The following is a 14,262-nucleotide window of genomic DNA, read 5'->3' as shown; positions in this document are numbered from 1 at the left end:
GTTGTGAAATAGGTGTGACTTAGCAAGAGTGATCAATTAATCACAGAAAATTTGTTCAAGTACATCACAGAAAATCGGTGAAAATTAAATATTTTAATATTAGGAATAATATCCCATTAGGAATGGAGTAATCAATCACCAAGAATCGGTGAAAATTAAATATTTTTCTACAGTGGAAATACTGTCGAATTTTATTGAAGGGCTATGCTGAAATTCAAACTAACAGTACTAGAAAAAATCAAGTACCATTTGCTAACAAGACTAGTGGGCATGTTATGCACTTCATTTCTGTGGAATAGCTTTGATAAGTAGCATCTATCACAGTGGTTTCTCAAATAAAAATATTCGCATACAATGTTGAGAAAATGTGTTTAATTATAGGTCAAACAAACATACCATAAACTTTCTCAATGAAAAGAGAAACTCCTTGATACTTATTCTAATTCAGGGATCCTTGTCAATTTTGTATTGTGAGTTTCTTCAGATAATGTTACATTAGTAGCTGGTGGACCTGTAGAAACAAATGGGTTTGGCGGCATCATCAAGCTTTCCACACTTCCTTCCAACATCTGGACTACACTTTTCATAGAAGGGCGATCAACCGGGTTCCATTGTATGCACCATAGAGCCACTATAGTTAGTTTTTTTGCAATCTCAGCATCTCCATCTTCCTCAATCCTGAGTCTCAATCCTTCTCGTTGATTGAGTTGATTATATACCCATTCTGGAAAGTAAACTTCGCGTGTGTTTTCTACTGTAGCATCAATGTTCTTCCTACCACCAACCATTTCTAGCATCAACATTCCAAAACTATAAACATCTGATTTGTAGGAAACATTTCCAAAGTTTCGAGAGACGACTTCGGGTGCAATGTAACCCATGGTCCCTCTGGCAACTTTCATGGATACAATGCTTTGTCCCTTTGAGCATAACTTTGCTAGCCCAAAATCAGATATCTTCGGATTAAAGTTACGGTCTAGCAAAATATTTTGAGGCTTGATATCGAAATGAAGAATGCGTTGTTCGCAACCCTGGTGTAGATATTCAATTCCTCTGGCAACACCGACTGCAATATCTCGAAGCTTTTCCCATCCAAGCAATGGGTCTTTAGCATCTGCTGAGAAGATGAATTTTTCTAGGGATTCATTCGGCATGAACTCATAAATAAGGGCTCTCCTGAATCTGTCAGCACAAAAACCTAAGAGGCGAACCACATTGGCGTGATGAATTCTACCAATTGTACCCACTTCGTTAATGAACTCTTCGCCGTTTGCACCATAGTTTTGGAGGAGCTTTACAGCAACAGGGACTTCATTGGGAAGCTTCCCTTTGAACACACTGCCATAACCTCCTTGGCCCAGTTTGTCCTTGAACTGATCGGTCATCTTTTTCAAATCAGCATAAGAGTATCTCATGGGCTTAAGAGATTTGTAATCTTCTAAGAACTTTTCAACTTCGAGTTGGTTTTCCACTTCCTCTCTACCTGATTTCCATCTATTATAGACCTTAATGCTGATCAGGGTTGCTACTAAGAGAAAAAACATACCTATGCTCACACCTACACATACAATACGATTAAAAATCATTAAGATGTTATGAAACATTTATCTAGTGTCTAAACAGGCAGAGAGCTTTACCTATTATTACGCACTTTTTACATGGTCCTACAAAAAATTACAGGAGAAGGTTAGTCGTTACACATATATGGTCATCATTCATTTCAGGCAAGCCAATCCCTCAACTGATCATGTAATTATGCAAACATAGGGATTTTTAATTGCTAACATCAGATTGCCTTTAATCAACTCTGCGAATTCAATTGTAGTAGAAAAGGAAATGGTTAAGAAGAAAAATCAAGGGAGTCCTCAAAATCCAGCAACGTGAAAAGGGTGATGAGCAGCAGTAGCTGCAAGGAGAGAAAAGAATTAGAAGAAGGGAATACCTTTATATAAACACGAGGTTTCCTCACTGTTATGTGGCAAACAAGTGGTTTTCTCCCTGGTTATGTTGTTGAATCCGCATCTCCATCCTCTGGCTTCGCAGTCACTACATCGAGGTTCATCCCACATCAGCTTAATCAGACCATGACCATCCCGGAAGCTGTCAAAACAACCTTGGACGGCCTTTGGCTGGCAAGAGACTGGAATCCGTCCCAATTCAATATCCGAAAACCATGGACGATAAACATGGTATTGGGAGCCGCTCAAGCAGGGGATGGGATCAGCAGTAATGATAGCATCAATAGCTGACGAACAATTGGCAAATGTTGTGTTACAGCTCCAGTCTGCACCATCGTGGTGATAATGGAAAAGAGAAGTGGAGAGATTGAGATTTAAGAGGACGCTCTCGATGCAATTCTGAGGGTCGAATATGGTCAATGACTGTGCCGTATAATTGATGTCTCTCACGAAAATCTCCGTTGAATATGGGAGGTTGAGAACGGTGTATTTGCCCTTGCAAGAGAGATCAAAGCTTGGATAGCCGCAGTGCTGAAGCTGATGGCCTATCAATCTAAAAGGAAATCGAATTTCAGGGCCATGGCAACTGCACTTGAAAGGTGAGCATGTTTCGGATTGAGAAACTCCATTCTCTAATAAAATGAAGAGGAAGAGGGTGTTGAAGAGCAACAGAAAGATGGACTCTGCAACTAGGTTACCCATCTCAACATCTTTTTTTTTTTACGGATGTAGTGAAATTCTGTTAGCCACTTTATGTTAGCAATAGCATGAGCCCCAATCGTTCTTATCAGAAGACTTTCCAGAAGACTCGACTTTGATTTTTCTTTCCGTGACAACTGGCAACAACGGAGTATACAGAAATCAACGAGGAGACTTCCTGGTGCCTCATTATGTTAGCACCCGAAGACTTTATCGAAGACTTTGTCCAACTTGGAACTCATCAAATCCCACATCTTCGGTGGACCTTTTTCTAGGGGGGAGAGAGAGAGAGAGAGAGAGAGAGAGAGAGAGAGAGAGAGAGAGAGCTCTGCTGTCTGAAAAGACAAGAAAATGAGAGATGAAGGAAACGAGGAGAGAAGACTCATGAAGGGTCTTCAATGAAGACCCAACCACCACAAAACCATTCAACACCAATAGCCCAATTAAATTAAGAGAAGAAATAATTGAATTTTCTTCTAGGAAACTACCAGGGAACCCCATTTGACCGACGATTAATAAGAAAATATGGGGTGGATTCTCATAAGTATGTCTTTTCAAGTTGAATGAAATACCCCTTTCTTTATCCTTCTTTGCCCTCATCTCTCGTTATGAAGAGGAGATTCCGTTCAGTCACAGAGTTAGCCTCTCTTCTTCCTATCTTCCTCTTTCTAAGTGGTTGCAACGCCGTGAGAGATGATTGTCATTCTTCCTGTGGAACTCTCCAAAACATCACCTACCCATTTCGCTTAAACAGCGATCCTAAGGACTGTGGCCTAACACAATACAAGCTAGATTGCGAAAACAATCGAACCGTTTTGCATCTCAAGTCCAAGAAATATTACGTTGAAGAAATTTCGTACGAGAAGCAGGTCATCCGACTCCTCGATCCGGGTCTACAAAAAGACAATTGCTCTTCTCTCCCTCTCTATTTATCACCTTCTGATGACATCCAGTATAGAGATCCATACTCGTATGCCGACAATAGTTGTCGTATTACATTCGTGAAATGTTCAGTTCCGATGACGGGTAGTTTGTATATAGCTGCTACATGCTTCAATACCTTCATTCAAGATTATTTGTATGTCATCACTAATAACAGAGTGAAATTTTCTGATCTCCACCCCACCTGCAAGATCGTAATGGAGCCCCTTGTCCTTGCGCGGATACCCAGAACTCGACAACATAATTATTCTAAGATTCACGACCTGTTGCTGATGGGTTTTGAGCTCTCTTGGAAGGCGTATCTCTCATGTTTTGATCCCCTCACGAAAGGGACTCCATGTTTGCTGCAGATTTCAGAATATAATGTGCAGCTGGTACCGCACCGGTGGAAGGCCTATACGTATAGTGCGTGTACTAGTTTTTGCAGTACTCCATTTCAATCCCGTCAATGTGAGTACACAAAACTTATTTGAAGACTTAACTGTTCGAATATGTGAGATCTGACAAGATCTCTCGGGCGGTTATTTACCGTATTATTTAAAGAATTACAATGAGAAATCCATGAAAAGGATATTTAGGCGTTCGGAGGCCGAGAAGATTTTGATTTGGATTTCTCACATTTGCAGCCCTTTTTGTGTTGTGATTTGAATCCGGATCAAATCCTTGCATTTCAAAATCAGAGACTGGTAGTGAAAAAAAAAGAGATTACCATATATGCTGCGGAAATAAGTAATTGGAAATCCACAAATCTGGAAGTTTCCTTCACCCTCTTTGCTCCTCAACCTCTCCCCTCCGAAAGGAAGTACCCGCTTCCCCCTCCCCCCTCTCTCTCTCTCTCTCTCTCTCTCTCTCTCTCTCTCTCTCTCTCTCTCTCTCAACATGAGCTAAAAGATCTATTCATTTTGTATTCAAAACTCAATTCCAAATCCAAATGCAAAATATGAGGTATCCAAACGGGCCCTTAAGTAAATGTGTTTACTATCCATTTACTTAAGATTCACATGTAAATAAAAGAATACGGGGATTTAGTCATAGGCTACTTCTTCTTCTCCAATTCCCCAACCCTAAATGTTGCAAAAAAAAAAAAAAAAACCACCTCATATTTTGTATTTGGATTTGGAATTGAGTTTTGAATACAAAATGAATAGATCCGGTAGCTCACGTTGAGGGAGACAGAAAGGGAAGGGGTGCTTCCTATTGGAGGGGAGAGGTTGAGGAACAAAGAGGGCGAAGGAAACTGCCAGATCTGTGGATTTCCAATTACTTATTTCTGCATCATATTTGGAAATATGATTTTTTTTCCACTATCAGACGCTGATTTGGAAATCTAACGATTTGATCCGGATCCAAATCACAACGCAAAAAGGGCTGCAAATGTGAGAAATCCAAATCCAAATCTTCTCGGCATCCAAACGGGCCCTAGGGGAAACAAAAGCCTTTTGATGTCCTAACAATCTTATTAACAAAATTAAAGTGCTTCAATTTTTTTGCATATGATCATCAAAAAATGAAAGCTTAGCAAATCATTAAAATCTCTCTTCAAATATTCCTAACCTCTTTTTTTATTATTATTTTTAGGCACATGATGTAACTAGATTACTAAAAGTTGGGATTTGAGTAAACATTATTGTTGGAAAAGTTGAAGAAAAATTAAGTGTCTTAAAAAGTGGTGTTTTCAAAAGTAAAAAAGGTATTGTATTATGTTAACTATCAAGTTGCTAATGAGTTAATAAATTTTTTTCGGCGACTAATTTTGGATAGTTCATTTGCTCGTGCAGCTCATTAGGAATAGGGGCGCAACTCTGGTCGGGTCGGGTTGAGGCCAACCCGACTCGAGGAACCATTTACTCAACCCGAACTGACCGGAGTTTTTAATCTTACTAAAAACTCAAAAAAAATAAAAAATAAAGAATGTCAGGTTTCACTCGGGTCGGGTTACCCTAACCCACCCGAACTTTTTCTTTTTCCGGATGGGTTCAACCCGAGTTGCACCCCTAATTGGGGATTTAAGACGCAATAGAAAAGGGAATTGATATATCCGCCCCATTTGGATACTTGGGACACCTAGCAGCAGTGTACGTGGCAATCAGCCCCATTGAATCCTTCTGACAAGAAGTACATCAGCCCCTCTGCAGTCATTGATACACTGCTGCTGGGTGTCCCAAGTAATCCAAATGGGCGGATATATCACTTACCATATGAAATCCTGAAGTATACGAAAACAGGAATTTAGCATGTTGAATGCAACGAAATAAGTGTGCTCACATTCGTATTCTTACATCAATTATGTATTGGATCATTCAGGTTTCGTCCACTTTCTACGGTGCCTCCTCTCTGGTAAAGCTTTCAAAAGGACTCTCTTTCTTTTGCGTGTGGAACTTTTTTCGTCTAATACTTACTCGACTCTCATGACTTTGTTGTCTCTTATCTCTTTATCTAGCTCTCCGTGTTTATATGCGGTTTACGATCAAAGGTAAGATCATTTGTAAATTTAAATTGCAATTACAAGCTTACTTTAGGGAAGTGATAATTCACGCCCTTCTCTTCCTTGGGCCACCCACTTCTAGTGTAAAGAAGAATAGTCCTAAATACACTAGAAGGGGGTGGCCCAAGAACCAAAGGGGGTAAAAATATCATTTCCCTACTTTTATTATCAAATCTGATGTATAGTATGCACGTGGTTCTCCCTGTGAAGTTATTTTGCCACCGAGAACAATCATTGGGGTATTCTGCTTGGCTATCTTCTTGGCATATAAGTTACGAACCAGACATATTTGGATGGATGCCACAGTTGAGGAGTTCTTGAGTAAGCATAGATATCAGACGCCAACAAGATACTCTTATTCAGATATTAAGAAGATGACCAAAGGCTTCAAAGACAAACTAGGCCAGGGAGGCTTTGGCACTGTCTTTAGAGGAAAGCTCCGAAGCGGCTGTCTAGTTGCAGTAAAGATGTTGGCTAAGTCTAAAGGTAACGGACAAGATTTCATCAACGAAATTGCTACCATCGGAAGGATTCATCACGTCAATGTGGTTCAACTCATCGGATTCTGCTCAGAGGGTTCCAAAAGAGCTCTTATTTATAAATTCATGCCTAATGGGTCTTTGGAAAAATACATTTTTCCTCAACAAGGAAGCATCAACCCTTTGAGTTGGGAGAAGACGTACCAGATCGCATTAGGAATTGCACGAGGGATCGAATATCTACATCGAGGTTGCGACATGAGAATTCTGCATTTCGATATCAAGCCTCACAACATCCTTCTTGATGAGAATTATATCCCCAAAGTTTCGGATTTTGGACTAGCTAAGTTTTATCCGAACAAAGAAAGCATTGTGTCAGTCACAGCAGCAAGAGGAACCATAGGATATATGGCCCCTGAACTATTTTATAAAAATCTCGGGGGTATTTCCTACAAGTCTGATGTCTATAGTTTTGGTATGCTTCTAATGGAAATGGCAGCGAGGAGGAAGAATTTCAATGTTGTGACGGAAAATTCCAGCCAAAATTACTTTCCATTATGGATATATGAACAGCTTAGTCAGGGAAATGACATAGGATTAGGGAATGCTACAGAGGATGAAAAAGAAATAGCAAAAAAGTTGATAATGGTGGCGCTATGGTGCATACAGATGAAGCCTGTAGATCGTCCTTCAATGGGCAAGGTGTTAGAGATGCTAGAGGGAAGTGTTGAGCTTTTACAAATACCGGCCAAGCCTTTTCCATCTTCGCCAACACGGGCTATTGATGAAGATATGATTTCGTCAAGTATTTCTGAATATGGGTTAGTTTCAGAAGATGATGAAGAAGAAAGTCTCTTACAAGTTATGATAGACTAATTAAGGATTGTTATAATGAGAACATGCAATAGAAAACGAAAATGCTTGGCATGTAAAGTGATGTATATGTATGCTATCCCAAATACGCACTTGCACGATGACATGACATGTATCTGTAATTAGACCGCCATGAGAGGATTAATAACATATTAAGGCTTAAAAAAATCAATTGTTTAGCTTTTCTTCTCAAAATGCTAAACGATGCTACACAGATTTTTCCAACTGCCACTTTTCGTGGCCCACAACATTGAACCAAGAACATGTCGATCTATACATGTGCTCGTGTGGGTCCCTAGGAACTGATCTTTAGCTTGACCGGATATTCTTGGGCATGGTACAAAACTACAAACTCAATGTATATCTCGTTGGCCATTGAATCCAAATTTACAAATAGAAAAATGATACGGTAAACAAGATTGGAACGGAACAAATGGCCTCTTCCCACGACGATTTGCTAGGGACCATCGCAGAAGGCATTTCACACCTAGGCTGTTGCATGTGAGGGCAGCCAACTCAAATAAATTAAATTAATAAGACAGAATCTGAGCATGTGTGGCTGCTAGGGTTGCAACTTGGGTCGGGTAGCATCAACCCGATCCGAAAAACCCATGGGTCGGGTTTAAAAGGTACGAGTTATGTGCTGGGTCGGGTTTGAAATTCCAAAAACCCGAGGCAATATCAGGTCGGGTCGGTTTAAATGTTAAAAACCTGAAAACCAGATATTTTACAACATAAAACTGCAAAAAACATATTTACTCTACAACACAAAACTCCATCAGACATTTTCAGTGTCATGGGCTGGCCGGCCACCAGCCATGTAAACATTTAACAAATATGGGGTGGTCAATAGCCTTGTGAAAAATTCAGGAGTTAGATATATACATTCATAAGGTGTTGTTGCAACTTGCAACTACCCCAATAACACCACATTGAGCTAGAAAAAAGTTGTCAAAGTGGAACGCAAATTCTTCTTTCCATCAAGGAGCATTGGCTCTCCAAAGACTTTCCAAATGCTGTGACTTCTACTCCATTGCGGCATCCAATAATCTGTCACCTCGAAAGGCTATAATCCATATTAGAGAACACTTATAAACAACACATACAAAACATGACCGACACCATAAGCTCATTAATTAACTAAATGGCGATTAATTCATATATGTGATGCCAAGAGAAACATACAAGGATCAATAGTTTTTGTCTCGAATCATATGGTGGTTATGATCTTGGGACAATAGAACTAATCACAAACATTATCACTACAACAGAAGAATGGCATGCAATGACAGTAGTATATATGAAATGCCAGTAATTTATACGAATACTGTCCAATATTTTTTTAAGATAGCTAATTTTTTAAAATATTAAAAATAAATGAAAAATAATTGTTCTTTCCTGAAAAAAAAATCCAGGCAAATATATCAAGATGTTTTGATATCATGATATCATCGACATCTATTGAGATCTCTCCAGACTCCAGCTGACAAAATATAAATAGGTAGTTTTACTTACGTACGAAAAATCCAAAACTAATAAATACTTACATTTACAAACTCGACAAGAAGCAATACATGTGGAATATTGATAGTTTCCAAGCAGTCTCAAGAAATAAACCTACACCATAAGTTATGCTTCCTCAGTCTTTCCTGTCTGAAGGCAACATAGACAAATCATGACAAATAAATTTGTAGTTTGTTAAAATAGCAGCCACCAACCTCTCCACATACTTTTTCAAAGAAGAGTAGCATCCATTTGCTCGAGAAGCCTAATACCAAATTTACAAATAAATCAAAAACAAGTTTGGCTGCCACTTCCAAGACCAAATGAAAGCATAACATATAAATATAAATCTATCTTTTTGTCAATATTTACATTATAAAAAGTTCTTGTACTAATCTCATGTAAATTGAAAGCATAAATATAAATATAAATCTACCTTTTTGTCAATATTTGCATAATAAAAAGTTCTCGCATTCATCTCATGTTCATTTTCACTTAGCCACAAACGTTGAAAGAAATTATGGAACATCAGGGCTAAAGTGTGAATTAGTGACATATTACACCCAAATAAATAAAACAACATTTGGTACAAAGAGAATTGCACTTCGCAATCATCAATCAGGAGAAATTCGAATGTTGGGTTAATCACTGCAATAGCTGATTTTGAGGGAAGCACTGTAACTGGGTAAAACTCATGCATTCAAATTTAAACACGAAGATTCATCAAAATGCAAATCAAACAGCCGAAATGGTACAATAGAACCTTCAAATTTAACTCTCTTTTGACTGCAGACGATTTGGAGATTAGCCTATGTAAGGATCAAAGATCTCAGCTTTTTCTATGCTTGGCAAGTGGAACACCACTTCTAAATCAGCCTATAGAGAATCCAGAGAAGAGTACGATCCTTTTGCTATCAAGATAGTGGATTCTCAAACACATCTACCATTTTTTTTTCGTGTTTGATTTTATTTGTTTTACTTGGAGTCAAATGTAAACTCATTGAATTTATAAATACTTGGATGGATCAACGATGTTTTTATGAGTATCAAGTGGGTTTCATACTCAGAGCACAACAAAATTGAGTCCACTCAGCTACATCTGGAGATGGCAAGTATTTAGGCATTGATCATAAAAATAGTGTCTGCTGAAAACGGAGTTGATTCGTTGAGTTCCAAATTGATCGGCATGTTTTCGAACTCAATCAGGCAATAATAGCAGTTAATTTTAGAAAAAGACGAGAAACATGGCAGGTTAGACACAAGGGAAATGTCCAACATATCACATATTCAGGACATTCACAGGCATGCCCATACAAAAATACTCATTTATATGCATTTTAGGAGTATTAAATTTAGCTGAAAACATATTACCAAGTTTCACTCTGTTCTTAATTGTAAATAAAAGAAAATCTAAAACATGGAATGGTTTCCAGTGAAACGATAGCTTTAGTGGTTGAGACTGAGCTAACTGCGGTGCTGCTCCTTGGAGCTGACAGGGAAGATTTGAGACTCGGCAGCATCCATTGAAGAAAAGAGTAGAGTTCCAGGAGGAGTAAGAAGCCTAAGAAAATAGTGGAGTTCCAAGAGGAGTAAGAAGCCTAATCACATAGCAATTAAAGAAATGTACAGTTAGTTATAGATACATATTAAAGAGTATGTCTTATTCAACTAACTACAACCGCAACTATGGATAGTTTATTTGCAAAAACCTACCACCAAAAACCCATTTGACTGGAAACACAAACTTTTCACTTGTATTGAAAAATAAAAGAACATCTTTTCCACTTAACATTTTTAATATTTTTAATGGCAATACCAGCTCCAATAAAGATTTCAACCTTGTGGAGAAGTTCTCTGCCATAGACAAGTGAGATGTAAGGATCTTGAAGTAAAATTATCGTGTAACATTTTATGAGAGCTAATCCTGGTTGCGATAAGCATGCTTGGGAATCTCTATTTTTTTTACCATGGAAAATATGCACTTTCATATCGTTCAGGCTACAAATAAGTTGGTGGTATTTAACATTTCAGTAGGGTTATAGTTTATGATTATGACATTGCTTTTGGATCTAACTCCTGTATGAAAATCTGGCATATCCTCAACAGTTGATTCTTATATTCTTTCTCGAAGCTGCCAACTTTTCTTGTTCTTTCCCATGCTTGCTCCCATCGGTAAGGCAAAGTGACTTTGTAACCTCCACTTCTTGTACGAGGTTTGATTGACGCCTCTTCCGCTGATCAGCGGAGAGACTTTCTTACGATCTAATTTCATTTTAAATCAGTAAAGAAGGTGCATATTTGAATGCATAAACTAATTGTGCTCCTACAAGTTCTAAAGGATAAGAGTCTTGGGAAGTAATCACAGCATCAAATTAAGTTGTAGAATGTATCCAATTTTGCAGCGGAGAGACATAGATGCAAGTGAGGTAAAACAAACATCAAATGTATCCAACTTTGCAAAAACTACAATCCCACTCAAATACCTCATTTTCCAGCAAAACAACTGAAATAGAGATTTTCCTCTTCTAAGTCTAAAATAGATTTCAATGCTAAAGGGTAGCAAAATAACTCATATGTAAAGCTCTTGGTAATCCAAAAATTCCAAAGCTCATGAAAACAATCAAATAACTGAAATAGGCAATGTAAGGCAGTTATTCATCAAATATCTCCTAATTTTGTAGAACTTACATATGCATTCATGTAATTGACATCCACTTTGTTTAAACCTGCTTCTTGCAAATCCTCCTCTATACAAAGAAGGACTGTGACACCTAGAAGATCATAATCATCAGCAGGTCAAAAGCATAATAGGATAGAGTGATAAAAAATTTCCATTCAAAAAAAAAGTGATAGAAATTTCTTCTCTATAAGTTCATCAAACCTTTTGGATGAGGCCGTCATGTGATAAGCATCACATGTCATAATCCCTCCAAGGAACTATGCATATATTTCAATTCCCTTGGCCTGACCACTTAACCGTGTTCCATGAATAAACTTTTTTTCAACAAAAAGCAATTGGGAAAAAAAGATAAAGTATGATAAACAAAAGATTTGGAATAAATTTTAGGGTGATTATAAACAACCAAAACTATTACCTTCACATGTTCTAGCTCTTCCAAAAGGAGCAAGCTTGCTCCCTCTCCCATGGCAAAGCCATCACGATCCTAGAAAAGTTAATGATCATCATTTATCAGTATTGATCAAAGTTCCAAACTCTGATTTATTGAATTTCTCTATAGAGATTGGCATAAGAAGTGAACAAAATAGAATTTAAATTCTTCTTTACTAATAAAAAAATATAAAGTAGGAATATGCAACTAAGAAGGTGCTAACTACAACCATCAAAAGGCATAGAATATGAGAAATGTAGATTTTACCATGTCCCGTTCTTTTTTCTAAATTTCCTTCAGCGACACCAAAACATACATTTAGGCTATGTGCCTGCTACTATATTTAGTATTGATGCTAATACTAAAATTAGCAATGAGGATAAGAGGTAACATGAATGCTCTTGACTACTGGCTTATTGAGAAACTTCAGCTAGCTTCCTCTCCACGTCCAAATCCTTTTCCGTCATGGATTCTGCACTCCCTCTCCCATTTACACCATTGCCCAAAAACCATAAAAATCATTGCCAATAAAACCATATTCCATTTAAAGCTAAAGCCATAAGCATTGATCCTTTTCTGCATTGTATACTTCAACAAAGTTCCTCAAATCAAATCCCAGAGACGAATTTCATGTAAATGGTGACGATATTTGCTTCAATCTTATTAAAACATTCCAAGATTCCAATCATATATTTGGATATGGAGTAGAAGTGCTAATGAACTTCATACATCTGTATCGGTATCAGGAGAAGCATATTTGGGTCTTCTGCATCAGTCATATGGTTGGGGAACTCTTGGAGATACTGGTTTAGTCATATGTTTCTGCCACTTTGGCAAATCAAGCTCTAGCACACCACTTAATGCCTTTGATGCTTCCTGAAGCTCCTCCAAACTGAAAAAAAAACACACATAGACAAAAACCAAATCAAATGTTGCCGACATTATAAAACTAAGAATTACTCCGCAAAACAACATAAATTAGCATCTAAATCAGTCCATTTGCTTGTAACAAAGGCATTAATCACAACAATCTAACAAACCGAAAGAAATACATACATTGCTATAATTGTCCTAAGAAATTTTCAGTAAACAGGATGGAATTGCTCAACAAAACGTAATTATCAAATATTTCCTTGTTTTTCTATGTGTCAAATATGATGATCCGAATAGAACTACGGAAGAAGGTTCATAAGCAATGAAAGGAATTGTAGGATTTGTATGATAGTAGCAAGAAATTTTAGCTACTTCACAGATCAAAGAAATAGCCACTTCACAAATCAAAGAAATTAGCATATGAATCTGTCCATTTCTTATTGTTTTTAGTACCAAAAATTGATCTCAATAAATTCCGCCTAAAGGGTCATGACTTGTGAGGGGAAAAAAGGAATGCATGGGTTTGTATTAAGCCCAATGGTATTGGCACTACCATGTTTTAATAATTGCAAAAATTCAGCTTGAAAACTTCACAAATGCAGGTAAAGAACAAAAGAAAAGGAAGAAAATCTAGTTTCATAGTCACTATCAAGAAGTATGCTTTGGTGGACATCAAGAGGCTAACAAACAGCATGTCACCAACATGCAGAAATCTGAAATTTAGAGATTTGAAGCTGCTGAAATTCTAAATGATAAAAATCAGATCTGGAAAATACAAGAAAAAATGTGCACTCAAAAGTTTGGAACCAGGATTAAGGACGATGGGAAAAATCTGAAATTGGTAGAGGCCTCTCTCTAGAAACTACTTACCATTTAGAACAGAAAGGTGGAAGGGGGGATTTGGTCCCAGCAAAAATGTTTTTGGTCCGGGAGAAGATAGAGAAAAGGGGTTTCGACTGAAAGTCCCTTGAAATGGCTGTTGGAAGCGGTGGTCAGCGGTGGCAGCAGTGCAACTTGAACACTACTCCCTCTTAGATTCTAGACGGAGCCGGGAAGAAACCCTAGGAAATGGAGCGACAGTGCCCCTGCGGTAGTAGAGCAGGAGAGTGGAGGAAGAAGAATACTATAGATTAGAGAGAGAGAAAGAGAGAGAGAGAGAGACGACTGGTGCTTCCATCTAGATGACATGTGCTGTCTTTTAGAACAAGTGGAGCCCATTGGTACGTATATATAGCATACCTTTTATCATTTCATACTTTTTTTTGTTGCAAATTTTAAGAGGTGAATGTGGAGGGTTTTTACAAAACCAGCAAATTTTTTTTTTAAATTCTAAAAATTTC

General features: G+C 37.8%; 2 protein-coding genes, 1 long non-coding RNA gene and 1 pseudogene across 9 annotated transcripts; 2 read left to right on the top strand and 2 right to left on the bottom strand.

Moving 5' to 3' along the window:
* Nucleotides 1–262: 262 nt before the first annotated feature.
* Nucleotides 263–2,845, bottom strand: LOC143862670 (rust resistance kinase Lr10-like). 2 transcript variants are annotated; one of them, XM_077373743.1, is made up of 3 exons: nt 1,943–2,844; nt 1,638–1,664; nt 263–1,558 (listed from the first exon to the last, which is right to left on the bottom strand). In XM_077373743.1, the coding sequence occupies exons 1-3, from the start codon at nt 2,658–2,660 to the stop codon at nt 435–437; spliced, it is 1,869 nt and encodes a 622-aa protein (XP_077229858.1). In that variant the 5' UTR covers nt 2,661–2,844; the 3' UTR covers nt 263–434. The 2 variants fall into 2 exon arrangements, with proteins under 2 accessions (XP_077229858.1, XP_077229859.1); XM_077373744.1 differs by lacking the exon at nt 1,638–1,664 and having other exon boundaries at nt 1,943–2,845.
* A 420-nt stretch (nt 2,846–3,265) lies between these two features.
* LOC143861673 (uncharacterized) lies at nt 3,266–4,072 on the top strand. Its single transcript, XM_077372556.1, has one exon. It carries the CDS (start codon nt 3,266–3,268, stop codon nt 4,070–4,072), a length of 807 nt encoding a protein of 268 aa, XP_077228671.1.
* A 2,232-nt stretch (nt 4,073–6,304) lies between these two features.
* On the top strand, nt 6,305–7,533 carry LOC143862673 (rust resistance kinase Lr10 pseudogene; annotated as a pseudogene).
* Nucleotides 7,534–8,161: 628 nt separating this feature from the next.
* Nucleotides 8,162–14,076, bottom strand: LOC143860671 (uncharacterized). 6 transcript variants are annotated; one of them, XR_013239779.1, is made up of 8 exons: nt 13,793–14,076; nt 12,317–12,941; nt 12,035–12,103; nt 11,821–11,903; nt 11,628–11,686; nt 9,155–9,204; nt 8,984–9,053; nt 8,162–8,486 (listed from the first exon to the last, which is right to left on the bottom strand). It is a non-coding gene; the product is annotated as an uncharacterized LOC143860671 (long non-coding RNA). The 6 variants fall into 6 exon arrangements; XR_013239781.1 differs by having other exon boundaries at nt 8,984–9,089; nt 9,167–9,204; XR_013239783.1 differs by having other exon boundaries at nt 9,167–9,204.
* Between the last annotated feature and the right edge of the window lie 186 nt (nt 14,077–14,262).

This window comes from Tasmannia lanceolata, unplaced genomic scaffold, assembly GCF_043159265.1.
Source record: "Tasmannia lanceolata isolate RefF3 unplaced genomic scaffold, GAP_Taslan_0.1 ptg000037l, whole genome shotgun sequence".
Lineage (NCBI taxonomy): Eukaryota > Viridiplantae > Streptophyta > Magnoliopsida > Canellales > Winteraceae > Tasmannia > Tasmannia lanceolata.
Note: the sequence above shows the minus strand (reverse complement) of the source record. Positions and strands in the feature narration are given on the sequence as shown.

Bases quoted from the DNA above. Each gene is read 5' to 3' on its own strand.
- LOC143862670 (XM_077373743.1), bottom strand. From the start codon at position 2,660: ATGGGTAACCTAGTTGCAGAGTCCATCTTTCTGTTGCTCTTCAACACC. The intron at 1,665-1,942 runs GTATTCCCTTCT...AATTTTTTGTAG, and splicing joins AACCTCGTGTTTATATAAAG to GACCATGTAAAAAGTGCGTA. The intron at 1,559-1,637 runs GTAAAGCTCTCT...TTGTATGTGTAG, and splicing joins TAAAAAGTGCGTAATAATAG to GTGTGAGCATAGGTATGTTT.
- LOC143861673 (XM_077372556.1), top strand. From the start codon at position 3,266: ATGAAGAGGAGATTCCGTTCAGTCACAGAGTTAGCCTCTCTTCTTCCT.